The 18,492-nt window shown below is 37.6% G+C and overlaps 1 protein-coding gene across 2 annotated transcripts in view; it reads left to right on the top strand.

Moving 5' to 3' along the window:
- LOC127952901 (protein kinase C beta type) overlaps positions 1-18,492 on the top strand; it is a 117,448-nt gene that overhangs the window by 58,510 nt on the left and 40,446 nt on the right. For both annotated transcript variants that reach the window (XM_052551795.1, XM_052551794.1), the window contains exons 8-9: positions 2,613-2,709; positions 16,001-16,141. In XM_052551795.1, the coding sequence (XP_052407755.1) occupies positions 2,613-2,709; positions 16,001-16,141 (238 nt within the window). The remainder of the gene's footprint in view (positions 1-2,612; positions 2,710-16,000; positions 16,142-18,492) is intronic.

Here is an 18,492-nt window from a genome sequence, read left to right as displayed (position 1 = left end):
TATTATAGTGAAACTTTTACACCGTTTTAGATAAATGGTCAATCAGTTGACTATTGATAATTGTAACTTTATTTCTAATTGTGTCTTGATATTAAATTGCTGACATTTCAGATCTGTTCTTATCTGATTCCTGGATTAATTGATAATTAAAGAGAATTTATAGATTGGCAGAAGTAAAACTGTCTTTTCAATGCCAAAACCATATAGAAGGTCTTTGGCTCATGTAACTTAATTTGATGATATTAAGTCTAGGCTGGATACCTTCCAAAGCCCGTGTGAGAAATTGAATATGTATGGCCTTTATTCTGCATGTAGCGATCATTACCACCTATGGCCATGTTTAGCCATGACTCATAAAAATTTCCACATAAGAATACATAAAATGTATCTTTTATATATACATTTAAGGCAAGCCCAGAATTAAAATTTAGTGTCCATTTTTATATATACTTACTATTTTATTCAGCAAGGGTGCATTAAATTGATTAAATTGAAGTGACAGTAATATATATATATATTTACTAATTTATATTATTTGTCTTATTTATTATTTATTATTTGATTATTTGTCGTTTTCTGTTAAAGGGCACCTATTATGCTAAATCTACTTTTACTAGGTGTTGGCAGTGTGTGAACACAACCACCCTACATTGATAAAAAGCCATACCAAGTCTGTCTCACTCAGAGCCGTACACGGGGGGGGGGGGGGGGGGGGGCCTAGTGACTAGAGCCACTGCCCCTTTGCCCTTATCGGCTGAGGTTTCCCCATCTCACCAATCCCCCATGACCCCAGCTCAGAGCTATCTGTTACCACTCTGCTATAGATCCACTGATTCCGGTTATCCACCCCGTTTTCTTGCCCGCTCCGCAGCATCCCTCTCAATCTGTGTGTCGCTCTCTGGAGAGTGGAGAACACAGTCCCCGAAGGTCATTGCATTACCAGGTAGATGCATTACGAGCCACATTAGTCAGTGTTGATCTGCTGAATTAGTAATTAGTTGGTAGTTTGTCTCAGAGTGCGAATTACCCCACCATAATTGGGGGGTACTGCTCCTTCACTTCTTCTATGAGCATCATGGTCCACTACCATATCAATCCCCACCGTGATCGCCAAGTGCAGCATGTGTTTATTGTTATTAAATTTCCAAAAGAGAACTGTCAACACAAAAGTTAGAAGTGCACTTAAATACCATTCTAATTCTGGAGACGGGGCGGGAATATGCAGCTCATTTGCATTTAAAGTGATACAGCTCTTTTTTTAGGTGCACACAAAAAATTACATTTTCCAGCTGTTATAATAAATTATCTGTTGGGTATGACATATTCTGAGGACACCCAAGACAAATATTACATCTTGTAAAAAAGGGGCATTATACTGTAGGTGCCAATGCCATTTAAAGCTGCTTTTTTAAATTCATCAAATAATCCTGAAAATAATTTATTATTGATAATAAATGTATCATTGATTAAAAACAAAACAAACAAAAACATTTGATAATAGAAGGTGTATATTGAGCATCAAATCAGTAGTAACAGAGTAAGGGCTGCTGAAAATGTAGCTTTGCCATCACCAAGCAGTTTGTTTTAACTGTATTTTTTATTAAATAATTGCAGCTTTATTGGGCATAAGAGTCTTTAAAAAAAGGTTTACAATTAGAAGTATAATGAAAAACAATATGAACAAAAATAAATAATAACAAAATAATTAAAGAATAATTTATGAATAATATAATATAAATGCAATGAAACCATTTTACCAAAAAATCCTATTAGTCAATATTTTAATATTATTCAATGTCTTTGTCTTTACCAATAGAATTCAATGGAATTCGTGACCATAGTAAGCTAGAAGTGCTTTTGGGAAACACACCCCTGATCATTTCATGCTATTTGCCATTCTACCACGCTTTCCTATTTCTGTGAATGCGATGAGGACGACGCTTACACACCCTAAAATCTCTGCAGGTCTAGATGTGAAAGGAAGGAGTGTGGGGGAGAGTACTGCAGCCATGACTCATCTGCAGTCATAAACACAGCACACACACATGCGCGCGCGCAGACCAGAGGCACGATGAACACAGGGCCTCCTATCACATCAGTAGCAATAAAAGAGGTGGAAACCCAGCGTGCTGCTCTCTCTGAGGGAGGTGCTTTCAGTGGTAGGTCTGTTGCTTTTTGAACATGTCGTCTCGTTGGGTCCCGGCAATGGTCACCTCACACCGTTAAACAGGAAGCTGATTTTCTGCTATCAGGAAGCACAGATGTTAGAAGAGCTAAATATGAGACGGGGTATCATGCTGTCCCTCAGACGCTTGAAAGCTGTCTGGGGGCAACTCCAACCAGTTGGAATCCTCTTCACACATGCACAAAGTCAAGGTCGTCCCTACTGAGAGGGAAACTGTAAGCGTATGAATGGTTTGAATGAGCTGAGGTTATTTCGTAAAATATGCTTTTTCAGGGAAGCGCGCAATTCCTTCATCGGCCAGATGGAGCCAGTATCAGAGGAATTAATGTCTTCACTGTTGCTGAACCATATGTGAGACTGCATATCATGCTCTCATCTAACTGTCTCTTATTTTCTGTCTGTCAAACACACACACACATACATGCAGGTTTAAGCTGCTCAGTCAGGAAGAAGGCGAGTACTTCAACGTACCTGTCCCAGCTGAAGGAGAAGAAGGCAATGAGGAATTCCGGCAGAAGTTTGAGGTGAGCGAATGTGTGTGTGTTCACCTGCTTTTATAGGTGTGCCTAAAGAGTATAGTGTTTCTTTGATTTATTTAACAAGAGATAAGCCTAGAGAACATGGCTGTCTTTAGGGGTCGACTGATTATCGGTGCCGATATTAAGCATTTTTATGGTTATCGGTATCGGTCATTTCCAAAACTGATTTGCCGATAAAATGAATTTAAAGGTTTTTGTCAGATCCCTTGTTATTCTTAATTTTGACATTCATTTGGTTTTGTATTAGGTATTTGTTATGTTTTATTTTGTGTTTGTTTTTGGTTTATGTTTGTTTTGTGTCAAGATTTATAAAAAAAATTGCTTTGTTTTTATTTTGTTGTTTTTGTTTTAGTCTGTTTTTATTTTTGTTTTGCATTTGGATTTTTTTTTGTGCATTTAATTGAGTGTTTTTTACTTTGTTTTTTATTTGTGGTTGTCTTTTGTTTGTTTGTTTTGTTTTTGCGTTTACTTTTGTACATAATTATTGTTTCTTTTTCCATCCTTTTGTTTCTTGCTGTCATGTACAGTACTTGGGGTAGTGGAATATTCTCCTTTCTGCTTTGGAAAAATGCAGTCATTGTTACTTAGAATGGAGTCAGATGGGCGGGACAGGGTTTGAAATCTAAGAAGGTACATTTAGCTAAATTATTATATTTGGATAAAGGATTATGAGGACAAACACTTCTTAATTTGAGTAAAATTCACTTGAATCATGCCTAATAAGACCAGGAATGTATAAAAGTAAATAGATCCTGTTTTGATTTTATGTTGATTTTGACTCTCCCAACTGGGTGCGAGCAGGTAAAGTGAACAAGAGAGAGGTCTATGTGCATGAAGCATATATCACTCACTGACAAATCTGGCATAAATACACATTGGCAAATCCTAGCGTCCTCCCAAACTAATCACACTCACGTCAACCTGCATTCTGCTCCACATGTCCCAATTTGAATACAGAGTAGAGATGACTGAGAGGTATCAGCACGAACCTCCTGATCCCTGGGCTTTCTTCACCACAGATTGATTCAGGCACATTTTAAAGTCCCCTTTCCTCTGGTTTCCACTTTTTTTGAGAGCACACAGTAGTTAGTAGTTCAGACATATTTCTCACAAAGTTGATAGGTGAAAATGGTCTTGACAGTCGGTTTGTGCGGGTTGGTTGGTGTGCGTGTGGCTTGTATGTTCGATGCATTGTTTGTGTATGTGTGTGTGTGTGTGAAGGGGCACAAACTGTGCAAGTCTCTGCATAATTCAAACGGTCCCGCGAGCAGACCCAGTTGTAGACCCAGTGCATGATGGTATTATTTATGAACAGCCCAATGCGAAACTTAGCGCCACTTGGACTGTGTGTGTGTGCATGTGTGTGTGTGTGTGTGTGTGTCTGAGCTGGCAGTTTTCCTTCACATGGTGTGATGCATAATTCAAAATGTGAGAAATGGTCAATCTGTAGCTCATATGGTGGGCTGGCATTTCACACATCATGGAGAAAAAACGTCTTAAGTAGGTTTTCAGTCTTTTCCTTTAATCTCTCTTTTGTCTTGTTTTTATTTTATTTTTGTCTCTGTGTTCTTGTGGTCTGGAATGATGAGGTGCGTTGACTCATTTTAAAAAAACCTAATAAGCAGCATCTAGTCCTTTGGTCTGTATAGGCACATTTTAATAATAAAAAATGTATGTCTAAATAGACCAATAGTATTTAATAACTAACAAATTTTACAAATTGCAACCATTTATTATTATTATTATTATTTTATTTTAAAACCTAGTCTCCTCATGTGTTTCTGTCTATATATACACATTTTATAATACTATATAAATTATATTATTAAAATATTTAATTGTATACATTTATTAATTTTATATTACTATAAAAACAAAATTGCACTCTTATTTTTCTAGTAACATGATTTCATTATTGCAAAATAATTATAGTAGTAGTAATATTATTATTATTTTATTAATTTATTTGTTAATTTTACATATCACACACATTTATAAATTTTAACAAAACTCTTATTTTTAGTAATTTTACATTTTTAACATTATTGCAAAATATCAATAATAAAATAATAATGATAGTCATCAATCATCTTTGTAATACATGAAGATAAATAGGTAATACTATAATAACAATTTATTGACTGTATTTATCTTATGTCAGTCTCTTTTTATAATTACAGTTATTATTATTGTCACATAAACTCAAATTTTTACAGCTTAGAAGGCAACACAATTAAGTTGTTTTGAAATTCTGGAGCAGCTTTTGTGTCTGTTATGCCTTAAAACACTGACTCTGTAGGCAGCTCTCTATCTTTGGAGCAATTCTCTCATATATTAGCTTCACATCTGGTGTCTTGTTCAGATGTAAGTTGTTCGAATGTTGCTGGCGAGAATGACCCAGCTTTCCCAGCATGACTCAAGACTGTGAGTGGATGTGAGGGGAGGATGCTTAGTCTCCATTTGAGAGCATCAGGATGGGAGATGCAAGAAAGGCCAGCGATTCGGTTCCTCTCTGTGGGGTCTTTGTGGTCAGAGCAGGTCTCTGCTGAAAGGCGGAGGGGGCAGATGAAGGATTGGCCTGGTGGTGCTCACATTGAGCTCATTAAGGCCGGGGCTGTATCAGGCTACCTGCCAGCAGCTCCATCACACTTGTGCACACAGACTGACCGACAGGCCTCCCTCAGGATCAGTGTCAGTAACACAGAACCGGTCACTCCTGTTCCTGTGCTGGAGGACCGGAGCGCCCACATCACGCAACGCTCCGAGCTGTAGCCTCATGTCAACTTTTGTTCCTGCGTCACGAGCTATAGCCAGATTTGCCTCAGCATGAAAACAGAGATGGGGAAATGACTCATTATCTCACACTCGTTTTGGATCAGCTCCGGTCTTATATGGATACGAACATTTATATGGACTCAACTTGCCCAGGAGTCAATGACGTGACAGACGTGGCAAAATATATATATATTATTTGAATAAATATATAAATTATTGAAAAAGAAAAGTTTCTCACACAGACTACTTACTTTGAAACTGTATTTTGCTAAAGATGCACACTTTTAACATGAGTTTAAGCACTTGTTCACAATTTTGCAATTAAGCTACTCATAGGGTCAACTTTACATTTTAGAAATTATTATAGAATTATTATAGAAATTATTTCATGTATTAGCAATAAATAAAATAAAAAATAATAAAGTTTACAGGTTTTTGGATTTTGGATCAGCAAAAGCTTACATTTTCAGTATTTTTAATTACTTTGCACAAAAAGACAACACAATATGATAATAGTATATTAACACATGTACTGAATCAAAATATCGATAAACAGTGATAGCAAGTTACTATTTGTTTGTGCAAAAAGCGTAAGCAACACTAAATTGTCTAGTCCACACTATGAAACTTATAGGGGTATCCAAACTTTTAGAGAAGTGTAAATGTACATGAAATACTAAGAAAACTAAAAAGGTCTTATTATTTCTAATCATCTGCACTTACTACATTGAAAATAAATGCAAATTTGCAATGTAATGTTTTTTAGTCAGTAATTTGTATTCCTTTGTAGAAAAATTGCAGACAAACTATATATATATATATATATATATAATTAATATATAAGTAAGGAATAATTGACGACGGGCCATTGAATTATTAGAAAAATAATGCACACCTGAGGTGGTGATGCGGCCACGATGCAAAGCGGAGTTTATTTAATTCAATTATTTTTCTAATAATTCAACTGCCTGAAGTCAATTATTCCGCTTATACTATGGTTACCACACCTCGAGACAAAGATCCGATGATTTATTTAAAGGGATTCGTCCGGATTTTGTACTTGAATCGCTATTGTGAGTAGGATTATTTATTCCGCATCTCATCCAATGCCTCTTTTACTAGCTGGTAATGGATGCTTATTCTGTATGAATTAGGCTACCTCTGTACATCTCTAAAAAGCGCTGTTATTACCTCGCTAGTGAGAAAAGTCATGTGTAGCCTTTAAGATGCTACACTATATAGGCTGATAACTGATTAAATCATCAGCCTTTTGTGCAAACTGCGTGACCGTTTTTACTGTTAACTATGAAGTGATATGGAACTGTAATAGGGTCAAGAGAGCTGCCTGGAACTACATTCACCGTGCGTTTCCCAGAAAAATAATTGCACACTTCTGAACGTTCATCAGCCAATCAGATTCAAGCATTCAACGGCCCTGTACGTTTAAATAAGTTTAAGGGGGGGGGTGAAATGCTCATTTTCACTCAATCTCCTGTTAATCTTGAGTACCTATAGAGTAGTACTGCATTCTTCATATCTCCAAAAAGTCTTTAGTTTTATTATATTCATAAGAGAAAGATAGTCTGTACCGATTTTTTTTTTTCTGGAAAAACACGAGCGGCTGGAGGCGTGACGTGTGGGCGGAGCTAAAGAATCACAAGCGCGAGTAGGCTTTTGCGTTGAGAGCGTTTGGAAGCTCTGACATTAGCTTGAGGAAAAAAACATCATCCAAAACAAACTATGGCTAACAGTCAGATTCAGCCGTTTATTTATGATCCAGAATCAGATCCAGAGGCTGAAATTTAACAAGAGCTGCAGTAGCAACGACTACAGCAGGACGTCTCTATGTGATATGTATTCAAACTGTATATCTTTGCTTAGCGGTTTTGGAAAATGACTAAGTTCCACTTTATGTCGTCTTTTTTTTTTTTTTTTAAGCTGTACATGTGGAAAGTGCAGTTTGATGACAACATCGCATGTTGTTTACTTGATGTGCTTACGCGCCGATAGCTAAGTTAACAACACAGAGATATTTGAAGCAGTTTTACTCACCGCCTGCGGTTCCAACACACGATCGTGACCCTTTTTCGTTGGGACTGCATTATCCTTAAGAAATAAACGATACGCAAATCCGGTGTCAAACTGGGCCTTGTTTGTAAAACAAGCATCTTCGAAATGCAGGGAACAGACACAAACACTCGCACAACTCCATTGATGCTCTGTAAAAATAAACTCCATTCACTGGTCCCTTAATGCTGTTTTTTTTTTTTTTTGGTAATCTGTGCAGGGTTGTCTTGCCCTGGCAACCAAAAACACACTCCTTTTGTGACATTTCGCGACGCTCTCGCTCTGATCAGTGATTGTCTGTGCTCAGCCTCTCATTGCTCTGCTATACGGGAGCGCGCGCTCTTCCGGGAGACGCGCCCTCAGGACCCATATAAGGAAATTCCGCTCCATCTAACGTCACACAGAGCCATACTCGAAAAAAACTTTCCGAAACTTGTGACATTCCGGAAGAGGTATTTTTGGAACAGAAATACTCCTTCAAACGTACAACTTAATTTTTGGAACTTTGTCCATGTTTAGCATGGGAATCCAACTCTTTAACAGTGTAAAAAACTCAGTATGCATGAAATAGCATTTCACCCCCCCCTTTAATTAAGACTCTTAATTAAAGTGTGGTACTTGCGCACATTTTTGTTCAAACACTTTTTGTTCATTTTCAGCTCAATGAAAATGCTTTAATCTGGATGGTGGAACAACCTGCTGTAGAAGTACCATCGTTGATAATTTTTGTTTGTAAACAGTAATTTCATCTCGAATGAACAATTAAATGATAAAAAGCAAGAATATTTAACCAAACATTTACTTTACTGCTGAAAAAAGATGCTGAAAGCCAAGCAGGGTCTTCTGAAACTACTGCTGAGTAATAAATAAGTATTTTGAAAACAGCTGAGCTGGTATGCTAGCATTGCTAATGTTAGTGAACTCTTCCCCAGCACCACTGTTCAGTCCTCTGAAAAAACAACATGAGGCTATTTTTGTGTGTGTGTGTGTGTCTCTGAGGTGTAATCAGAAGCGTTAAGTCGTCTCACCTAATAGCCGCCCTCCTGTTGATAGCATCTCCTCAACTTTTATTCACCTGCAATTTGACCTGTCAAGACGCGACCACCTCCCTCCACATTTCACCGCTATGAACAAATGACTTCCTCTCACTGTTTAGCTCTTTATTTTTTTCTCTTCGTTCTCACTCCACCCTCCACACCGCTGTGCAGAAATGATGGTATTTGTGTGCAATGAAGCGCGGTGAAGGCGATGCATTCAACTCACTGGAAATCTACCCACATTAGCATTTGTCTCCGTTCCTTTTTATCCCTCACTTCCCATTCTCTCTCATCCTCTCTTGCACCCTTCCTGTCAATTCTGGATCAGACAAATAATGGTTGTCACCACAGGGTCGCCGAGCAGAGCGTTTGATGCTGTATGTATATGTGTGCGTGTGCATTGGTTTTACTGCTGAGCAGAATACGGATGTTTGTCTTTTACAAAAGAAACACTGCCTTAGTCCAGTGATGAGGCTCTTTGCTGGATACAGAGCTAATCGCTCGTTCACGCCCAGCAATCGATGGAGGAGGAGGAGGTGGAGAGCATTTTGTGTGTGCATGTGTGTGTGTATGTGTGTGCAGAGATCAATGTCGCCACTCAACTCGTGGTTTTGGCGGAGAGACAGAGCTTCTCAAATGGCTTTTCCCCAGAGGCCACACGTCCCTTCAGATCCACAGAACCACGACCTTCAGAGCGAGAGATGGGGAAAAACCCTGAGCTACGAAGATTAGAGGAATTGTTCAGCCACAAATGAAGATTCTGTCATCATTTAATTACCCTCATGTTGTTCCAAAGTTGTAGCACAAAAGGAGATATTGTGAATCATGTGCTGGCTGCTGTTTTCCAGGCGATTGCAGTGAATAGCAACTGGACCCTTCAAGCTTCGAAAAGGAGACAAAGCATCATAAAAAGATCATAAAAGTTGTGCATAAGACATGCAGTATTTTGGAAATCTTCTAAAGTGTTGTGGTAGAGTGAGGTACAGACCAAAACATTAGTCGTTCACTGACCGTCACTCATTTCAGTGAGCCGGAATATTTCAAATGTCAAAACAATAATTTCCAGATAAAATATCTATGAATACCTGTCAGTTCTGTTCCAAAGTTTAAAATATATATAATAATAATAATAATTTTTGTTTGGTTACACATAAATATTTAAATAATCATATATTTAAATAAATAAATATTTAAATAAAGCATAGATGTTTAAGTATTTAAACAAAATATAACAAATATTTAAATAAATGAATATTCAAGTTGTTAAAGGATCATAAAATTGGTTTATATGACTATTAATTTTTATGACACTTTTATCCAAAGCAACTTAGAAAAGAGGAGAAACAAAGTAATTAATCAAAAGCCAACAATATTCGTAATATACAATGCTAGGTTTAATAGACAATTATATCAATGATATGTTCAGTTATATATTCAAGGCTTTTATATTCAAGGTGCATTCAAAGTGACTGGTGTAGCTCCGGCTACAATGTTCTTCCGCAAGACGCAAGCAGTTCTGTTTATTAACCGCTAGAGCGTCAAAAGTTCCCTACTGCAGCTTTAAAGCGAGTTTCAGACCCTATTCATTGTAACTTATAAAAAGAGCAGCCAGTACATTATTCTAAATTACTTATTTTGTGTTCTTCAGACAAAGTCTGTAAAAAATGTGGGTAAATAATGACCCCTTTAAATGAGATAAAGGTAGTGCAGACAGACAGAAAAAGAGGCATGGATGTGTGAGTGAGGCTGAGCACTGGGCCGTGTGTTTGTCTGCAGGGACGTCTGAACAGTAGGGAGTGGGTTAATGGAATTCTATGCTAGACTGAGCCGCATGCCAGCCTCACAATATGGCAGCAGTTTGGAAATTAAAATTGAATGTACTCCAAGATGTGAGAGAGAGGGCAGTGAGACAGGCGTGTGTGGGATTGGCCAAAGGGACCCAGGCAATCCTACACATTCATTCTGCTGGTAAATAGCAGTGGAATCATGGGAGAAGTGAGAGGCAGGCAGAAATTCATTTGGAGTGATTGTAAAAGTGTCAGAATTGAGAATTGCGTATTTTTAATCACAGTCACCTCTTGTTCATATCCCATGTAATTTAACAGATGTGTGTGTGCACTGCATAACATGACTGTTAGAAATGAGTTTATCTGATGACCTGGTGGACAGAGCACATGTGCTAACATGTTGGAGTGTGGCATTTACCTGTCTTTGATAGTTTCTAGAAAATAGCTCTTATTATTCCCTGTCAGTTCTGTCCCATCTATTAAATGTGAAAAATCTCATTTTATTTTATATTCAGTAGTTACGTAAAAAAAAAAAAAAAAAAAAGTATTTTAAAAAGTCAAACACAGAGATAGTTCACAAAAATTCGAATAAAAACATTATATGAAAAAAAAATACTTATGTATAAAAAACTGACATATTTTAAATAAATATAAATATTCAAATAAAACTCATATATTTTTAAATACATATGTAAAACAATAGATATTTAGATAAATATTAAAAATAGTAGACAGACAAATATATTTTAACAAATGTCCAAATAGCATGCTGACTGCAGGAATGTCGACCATAGCACGTCAATTGAATGTTCATTACTCTAACATAAGCCGTCTCCAAAGGCGTTTCAGAGAATTTGGCGGTACATCCGACCGGCCTCACAACCACAAACCACATGTAAACACAACAGCCCAGGACCTCCACATCAGCATCTTCACCTCCAAGATCATCTGAGACCAGCCACCCAGACAGTTGCAGCAACAATCGATTTGCATAATGTCATCGTGACCACCTTGAGTGGGCAAATGCTCTCATTCGATGGCGTCTGGCACTTTGGAGAGGTGTACTCTTCATGGATGAATCCCGGTTTTCACTCTACAGGGCAGATGGTAGACAGCATGTATGGCTTCGTGTTGGTAAGCGGTTTGCTGATGTCAATGTGTTGGATTGAGTGGTGCCCATTGTGATGCCATTCATCCACGACCATCACCTCATGTTGCAGCATGAAAATGCACAGCCCCATGTTGCAAGGATCTGTACACAATTAATGGAAGCTTAAAACATCCCAATTCTTGCATGGCCAGCATACTCAACGGACATGTCACCCATTAAACATGTGTGGGATGCTCTGGACCAGTGTATGCGACAGCGTGTTTCAGTTCCTGCCAATATCCACCAACTTCACCCAGCATTTGAAGAGGAGTGGACCAACATTTCACAGACCACAATCACCAACCTGATCAACTCTATGTGAAGGAGATGTGTTGCACTGTGTGAGGCAAATGGTGGTCACACCAGATACTGACTGGTTTTCGGACCCCCCAATACAGTAAAACTGCACATTTTAGAGTGGCCTTTTATTGTGGCCAGCCTAAAACACGCCTGTGCAATAATCATTCTGTCTAATCAGCATCTTGAAATGCCACACCTGTGAGGTGGATGGATTATCTCACTAACACAGATTTAGACAGATTTGGTGAACAATTTTTGAGAGAAATAGGCCTTTTGTGTACAGAGAAAAAGTCATAGATCTTTGAGTTCAGCTCATGAAAAATGGGGGCAAAAACAAAAGTGTTGCTTTTATTATTTTGTTCAGTGTATATGTATGTATATATTTATATATTCTTCATGATATTATATATAATCAGTCTTAACTAGCATTGATTTTGTATTTAATCATTTATAAATAATATATTATTGTCCAGCACCACATTCTTTTGTACCACTGTTTGAAGAATTTATCTTCCAGAATCTGGCAGTAAGTTTTAAGAGCTCATTTTAAGTCAATCCTGCATGACAGACTTTTCAGGATAGGAGATGGAATAAAAATGGGCTCCTAAAACTTACTGCCAGATTCTGGGAGATAAATTCTTCAAACAGTGGCACAAGAGGTTATATAGACTTATTTGTCTATAAAGCCTATAAAAAAATTGTCTTAATGTATTTCACAACATTTCACCAGTTGTTCTTATTAAGTGAGGGTAAGTTTTTGCTACATTTTGGTGCTGGAGACTAAATGGTTCTTGATGGTTTAACACCTAATTCTTCACATTAATTCTTAATGCTTTTGCAGTTAACGTGTCTTTTTTTTTCTCCAACTGTTTTTTTTTCTGACCCCACTGTCACAGTGAGCATTTTCCTGTCCAGTAGTCATGTCTTTACTTTGCACTTTCTGTATTGCATCAGTTTTGAATATTTCTCATGGAGATTTAATCATTTTTGACATCTCAGACTGAGTTAAACATCTTTTTTGGCTCAATTTATCAGTAAAAGTAAACATGCCTAATAATTCTGCACATCTGAGTTGTTTTTACTTCCAGCCTTCATGGACAATTATTGATCACTTATAAATGATTAAATGAAAAAAAATCAGAATTTCAACATGCCTAATAATTATACATGCAGTGCACACACACACACACACACACACATATATATATATATATATTAAAATTATATATATTCAAATTTTTTATTTTTTTTTTAAAGGTAGACGGACAGACAATACAGACTATTATGCAGCGTTTGATGCTGAGAACAAGTAAAAAAAATACAGTCAAATATCCAAATAAATGTTTCTTGTTTTAAGCATACTGACATATTTTTAGAGTAAGAAATCAAGATAACAAGTTAAAATAGTGTCTGCAGTGCATAAAAAGCAAAGTAAGTGAGGAATTTTGACGCACTGTTGTGTTTTGTGTGTCGGCCCAAGTTCTGTGCAGATGTGTTGTGAATGAGAAAAGCTTTTAGTGCACTTGTGTTGTGTGAGACCGTATGTGTGTTCGCGTGACCTGTTGCCAGGCTGCTGTAGGTGTGATTGGCTCACAGCTGTAGATAATGGATCAGTTCTCAGTGGACTGTGAAGGAGAAAGTTGGTGAACAAGGAAATCGGCAGTACACTTCCCCTCAGCCTGCAGCCGACGGGGCCTAATGACTGTGCCCCGTGACCCGCACACACACTTAATACAGAAGGAACCACAGACATTCACACAGGCCGTCTGTCATTCCGTAGCATGCCAGCTTGGGCAGCCTGATCCTTGCCAGAAACTAAACGTTCACCCAGGGAGAGCGAGAGATACACACACAGACACACACCCACTTCCTCTGTGTCTAACAAACACTTTAGAGCTGTTTTACAAATGCTGCCAAAGACATATTTAATATAGCACTTTGTATTATAGATACATGCTGTCTTATTCACACATGCACACAATAGCCAAAAACTGCTGCTTCTGCAGTCTGGGTGACAGGTTTTCCCAGTGTTTGCTGAATCATGTGTTCGACAGATTTAGCAGCGACGTGATGAATAGACCTGTTTAAGAAATTCAGTAACATCAACAGAGAGAAACAAACAAAAGATGTCAGTCATGTCAGGTTGTGACTCATTCTTATGTTGGTACTGTATGTGTGTGGGCCAGGTTTTTCCTTCATCGTGAAGCCCAAATGTTCCCACAAGGATAGTAAAACCTGAGATTGCGGAGACCAGCAAACAATCGGAAGAAAATAAGAAAAAGACTAGAAATATAGATGCGATGGTGCTTGGGGAGACTTATGGAGCAGTTGTTATTTTTGCATTTACTCACACTTTCCAGTGCCTCGCTGTAAGCTTGCACTCTTTCTCCATTTCATTGGTCTTTCCTCATTGCTGCTCTTTAAAATGTTGAGAGAGTGTGCATATAAAAAGACAAGATGGCTAGATTTGAAAGTTTTAAGCTTTAGGCTTTCTTGTCAAAGACTAGCTGTCAGCAGACTAGAAATGAAGGCTTGGAGTTTGTGCTTAGCTTTTAATAAACAGTAAATGTCTTAATGAAAATCCAAAAATGCTAACAGGTTTCTGTGTGGATGCAGAATATATGTGTGGTATGTCTAACCTGTCTTTCATGTATTGATAACTGAATCTTTGAACCAAAAATACTTTTTTTCATTGTCTCATTGTTTCATTGGTATTATTTGGATGAATAATGTATTTGTACTAAATTGATTATCAGCTAATATCAGAGTTTTTAATTTATTTATAGGCTATAGGTTAAAAGGGATGGGCAGTAGTTCAAATACATGTATTTAAAATACCTATTTGAAATACAAAAATACTATTAAAGTTAACTTGTTGATGATTCTGGATTTTCAGTCAAATGCATGTTGTGATCTTGCTTTTATTACAGAGGCAATTACAGGGGCAACTGAGGTTAATTGTGGTATTTGCAGCTTTACACGCAAGCTACATTAATACATGTTCATCAGTAAGATGAGAACCAGACCCATTATAAATCTAAATGTACTCGAAATGAAACGAATTTAAAAGTTTGATATCCTAGCAAGTAGTAATAAAGACTTTTGCTATCATAATGATAACAATACCGCATGCAAAAATAGTAAATAAACTGTTCGATGCTCCGGCGCGTTTAGCGATCACACTACATGTGTACCGCTCCCGGGCCACCTCTTCAAGCGGGCCAGGGCATGGTTAAACAAACACACTTGTGAAATGAACTGGACCTTGTGGGGTCAATCGCGCTCAAACATGGATCAGATCCCCTGTGTGAATAGCAGACAGCACACCACAACTATAACCATAACAGCACAAACAATGATGAATGATAAAAACACTGACAGCCAATTGGAATCATTTCTGCTTTAAAGAGCTTGAGCATTTAAAGTGACAGATGCCACAACTGCATTTTATACTTAGAATACACTAATATAGTTATCTTTATAATTTTCGTCCTTGGTGTAAATAGGCCTTAATAGTGTTACTTCACTGGATTGCTCATTTTAAATTTATTTTTACATAAATACTGTATTTGTATTTACATATATTTTCCCACACAGTATTTGTGCCCATCTCTGTTGGTTAAACTTAAATATGTTGTAACATACATGTACTCATTACCCCTGTTTGTATATTTAGATTACATTTAAGGTCGTGTAATGCTCATTGAAAGGTAAATGTAATCTAAACGTAAAAATACTAATAATGTTTTTAATAACACATTTAATAATTTAATAACAGAATGCAAGCCAGAAATGTAATATTGGTGTGTCCCTACATTCTTGGAATAAAATGTACAAAAGCTTTGGGGCAGTATCTTTTCAAAGGTTACACCTTTGTACCTTATTTATCCTTAAAGGGTGCATATTAGTACAATAAATATGCATGTTAGTAAGTAACGTACATATAAGTACCTAAAAGGTAAAAATTTTCTATGAGAGTGTAGGTTTCTGTGATTTTTGTTTTAGAAGTAGGGGAAAGAAAATATCATTAGCTCAGTATAAAAACAATAGAAGTCAACTGAAAGTCACCACCATGCTTGAAAAACAAACGTGTATGTCTATGTTGTCTCTGACCCCGCTCTAACACAAGCTTATTGTTTCTTTTTGCTCTTTCCCAACAGAGAGCTAAAATTGGTCCCAGCAAAACAGACGGCTCTTCCTCTAACGCCATCTCTAAATTCGACAGCAATGGCAACAGGGACCGCATGAAGCTGTCCGACTTCAATTTCCTCATGGTGTTGGGCAAGGGTAGCTTTGGAAAGGTAACTCTTGCCATCTTCTCTCTCTCTCTGTGTGTCTCAGGTAGGCTCACTGGTGCTTTGAGCAGCAGGTAATCTCGCCGTGAGGTCACTCTAAAAAACTACGATTACTAGTGCGCAGGCTAAAAGACAACGAGAGGGGAAATAGGAGGGCGAGTGGGCTCATGTTCCAGCTGCTGCCAGTTGCCATGGCAACAGGATTTTAAAATGATATTGATATGTTGAGGAGGAGCGCTAGACCTCTGTCAGCATCATTAGCCAAGACTGTTTGATGTGCTCCACGTCATGACAAACAGAATGTCAGGCTCACTGTTGCATCTTACAGACTGATCTGTCCTTTATTCTCCACCAAGCGTTATACACAGATGTCTGTACGTGACTCTGAGTCTGTCTTGAAGTCAGCTGGAACTTGCAGTCTGAAGAAATTACAAATCTGCAGAACATTAAAGTAGTTTTGGGATTAATAAAATATGACAATTTGCCAACTTAAAGGGATAGTTCACCTAAAAAATTATAATTTCTTTACTCACCCTCAAGTTGTTTCTGAACTATATGAGTTTCTTTCTTCTGTTGAACATAGAAGATATTTTGAAGATTGTTGGTATCCAAACTGTTGATTTCCATACTATGTAAGAACATACTATGGAAGTCAATAGTTACTCTCAGCTGTTTGGTAACAAACATTCTGCAAAATTTCTTGTGTTCAACAGAAAAAAGAAACTTATACATGTTTGGAACAAATGGAAGGTGAGTAAACAATGACCGAGTTTTCATTTTTGGGTGAACTAAACATCTAAATCAAGTCATAGTATCTTACACAATTTTCCTTCTCAGGCATTCGTCTTGTTTTTAAAGTAATTTAATATTTGGTCATGTATGGGATGTACCAGGCTTGAGATAAGTGAACATGTAAATGTCCACATCACCTCCGTATACAAAGAAAGAAAGTTAATTACGGCTACTTTTCGTTTTTGGAAGAAGATGCGCTGTGAGGAATAAGCCTTGAATTGTGATGCCAACTCGGCTTAATGCAGCAGATGATCTCATTCAAGTCATTTATTTTTACTTATATTGGTGTTAATTTGACATAAACTTCACACCTTCACTTGTTGGAATTTTTCCTAACTATAATGCCAGACTAAAATATTTAGAGTGCAACATTTTTAAATATGATTCATACGAATTGAAATATGACCATTCATTGCATCTACAGGTGCATCTCAATAAATTTAAATGTCACGGAAAAGTTAATTTCAGTAATTCAACTCAAATTGTGAAATTTGTGTATTAGATAAATTCAATGCACACAGACTGAAGTTGTTTTATGTATTTGGTTCTTATAATTGTGATGATTTTGTCTCACATTTAACAAAAAACCCACTGTATTCACAATCTCAACAAATTAGAATTTCTTCATAAGACAAAAAAACAAAAAACATTTTTAGTGAATTGCTGACCTTCTGGAAAGTATGTTGATTTACTGTAAATGTATTCAGTACTTGGTAGGGGCTCCTTTTGCTTAAATTACTGCCTCAATTCGGCGTGGCATGGAGGTGATCAGTTTGTGGCACTACTGAGGTGGTCTGGAAGCCCAGGTTTCTTTGACAGTGGCCTTCAGCTATCTGCATTTTTTGGCCTCTTGTTTCTCATTTTCCTCTTGACAATAGCCCATAGATTCTCTCTGGGGTTCAGGTCTGGTGAGTTTGCCGGCCAGTCAAGCACACCAACACCATGATCATTTAAGCAACTTTTGGTGCTTTTGGCAGTGTGGACAGGTGCCAAATCCTGCTGGAAAATGAAATCAGCATCTTCAAAAAGCTGGTCAGCAGAAAGAAGCATGAAGTGCTCTAAGATTTCTTGGTAAATGGGAGCAGTGACTTTGGTTTGCAAAAAAACACAATGGACCAACATCAGCAGATGACATTGCACCCCTAAATCATCACAGTCTGTGGAAACTTAACACTGGACTGAGCTATAAGCCATGAGCTTCTCCACCCTTCCTCCAGACTCTAGGACCTTGGTTGCCAAATGAAATACAAAACTTGCTCTCATCTGAAAAGAGGACTTTGGACACTGGGCAACAGTCCAGTTCTTCTTCTCCTTAGCCCTGGTAAGACGACTCTGACATGGTCTGTGGTCCACCAAACTCCTTGACACATCTGTGTGTGGTGGCTCTTGATGCCAGTCCATTCCTTGTCAAGATCACTCAATTTCTTGAATCGATTTTGCTTGACAATCCTCATAAGGCTGCGGTTCTCGGTTGGTTGTGCATCTTTTTCTTCCACGTTTTTTCCTTCCATTCAACTTTCTGTTGACATGCTTGGATACAGCACTCTGTGAACAGCCAGCGTCTT

Source organism: Carassius gibelio, chromosome B3 (assembly GCF_023724105.1).
Source record: "Carassius gibelio isolate Cgi1373 ecotype wild population from Czech Republic chromosome B3, carGib1.2-hapl.c, whole genome shotgun sequence".
NCBI classification, from domain to species: domain Eukaryota; kingdom Metazoa; phylum Chordata; class Actinopteri; order Cypriniformes; family Cyprinidae; genus Carassius; species Carassius gibelio.
This window is presented reverse-complemented; position numbering and strand designations above follow the sequence as displayed.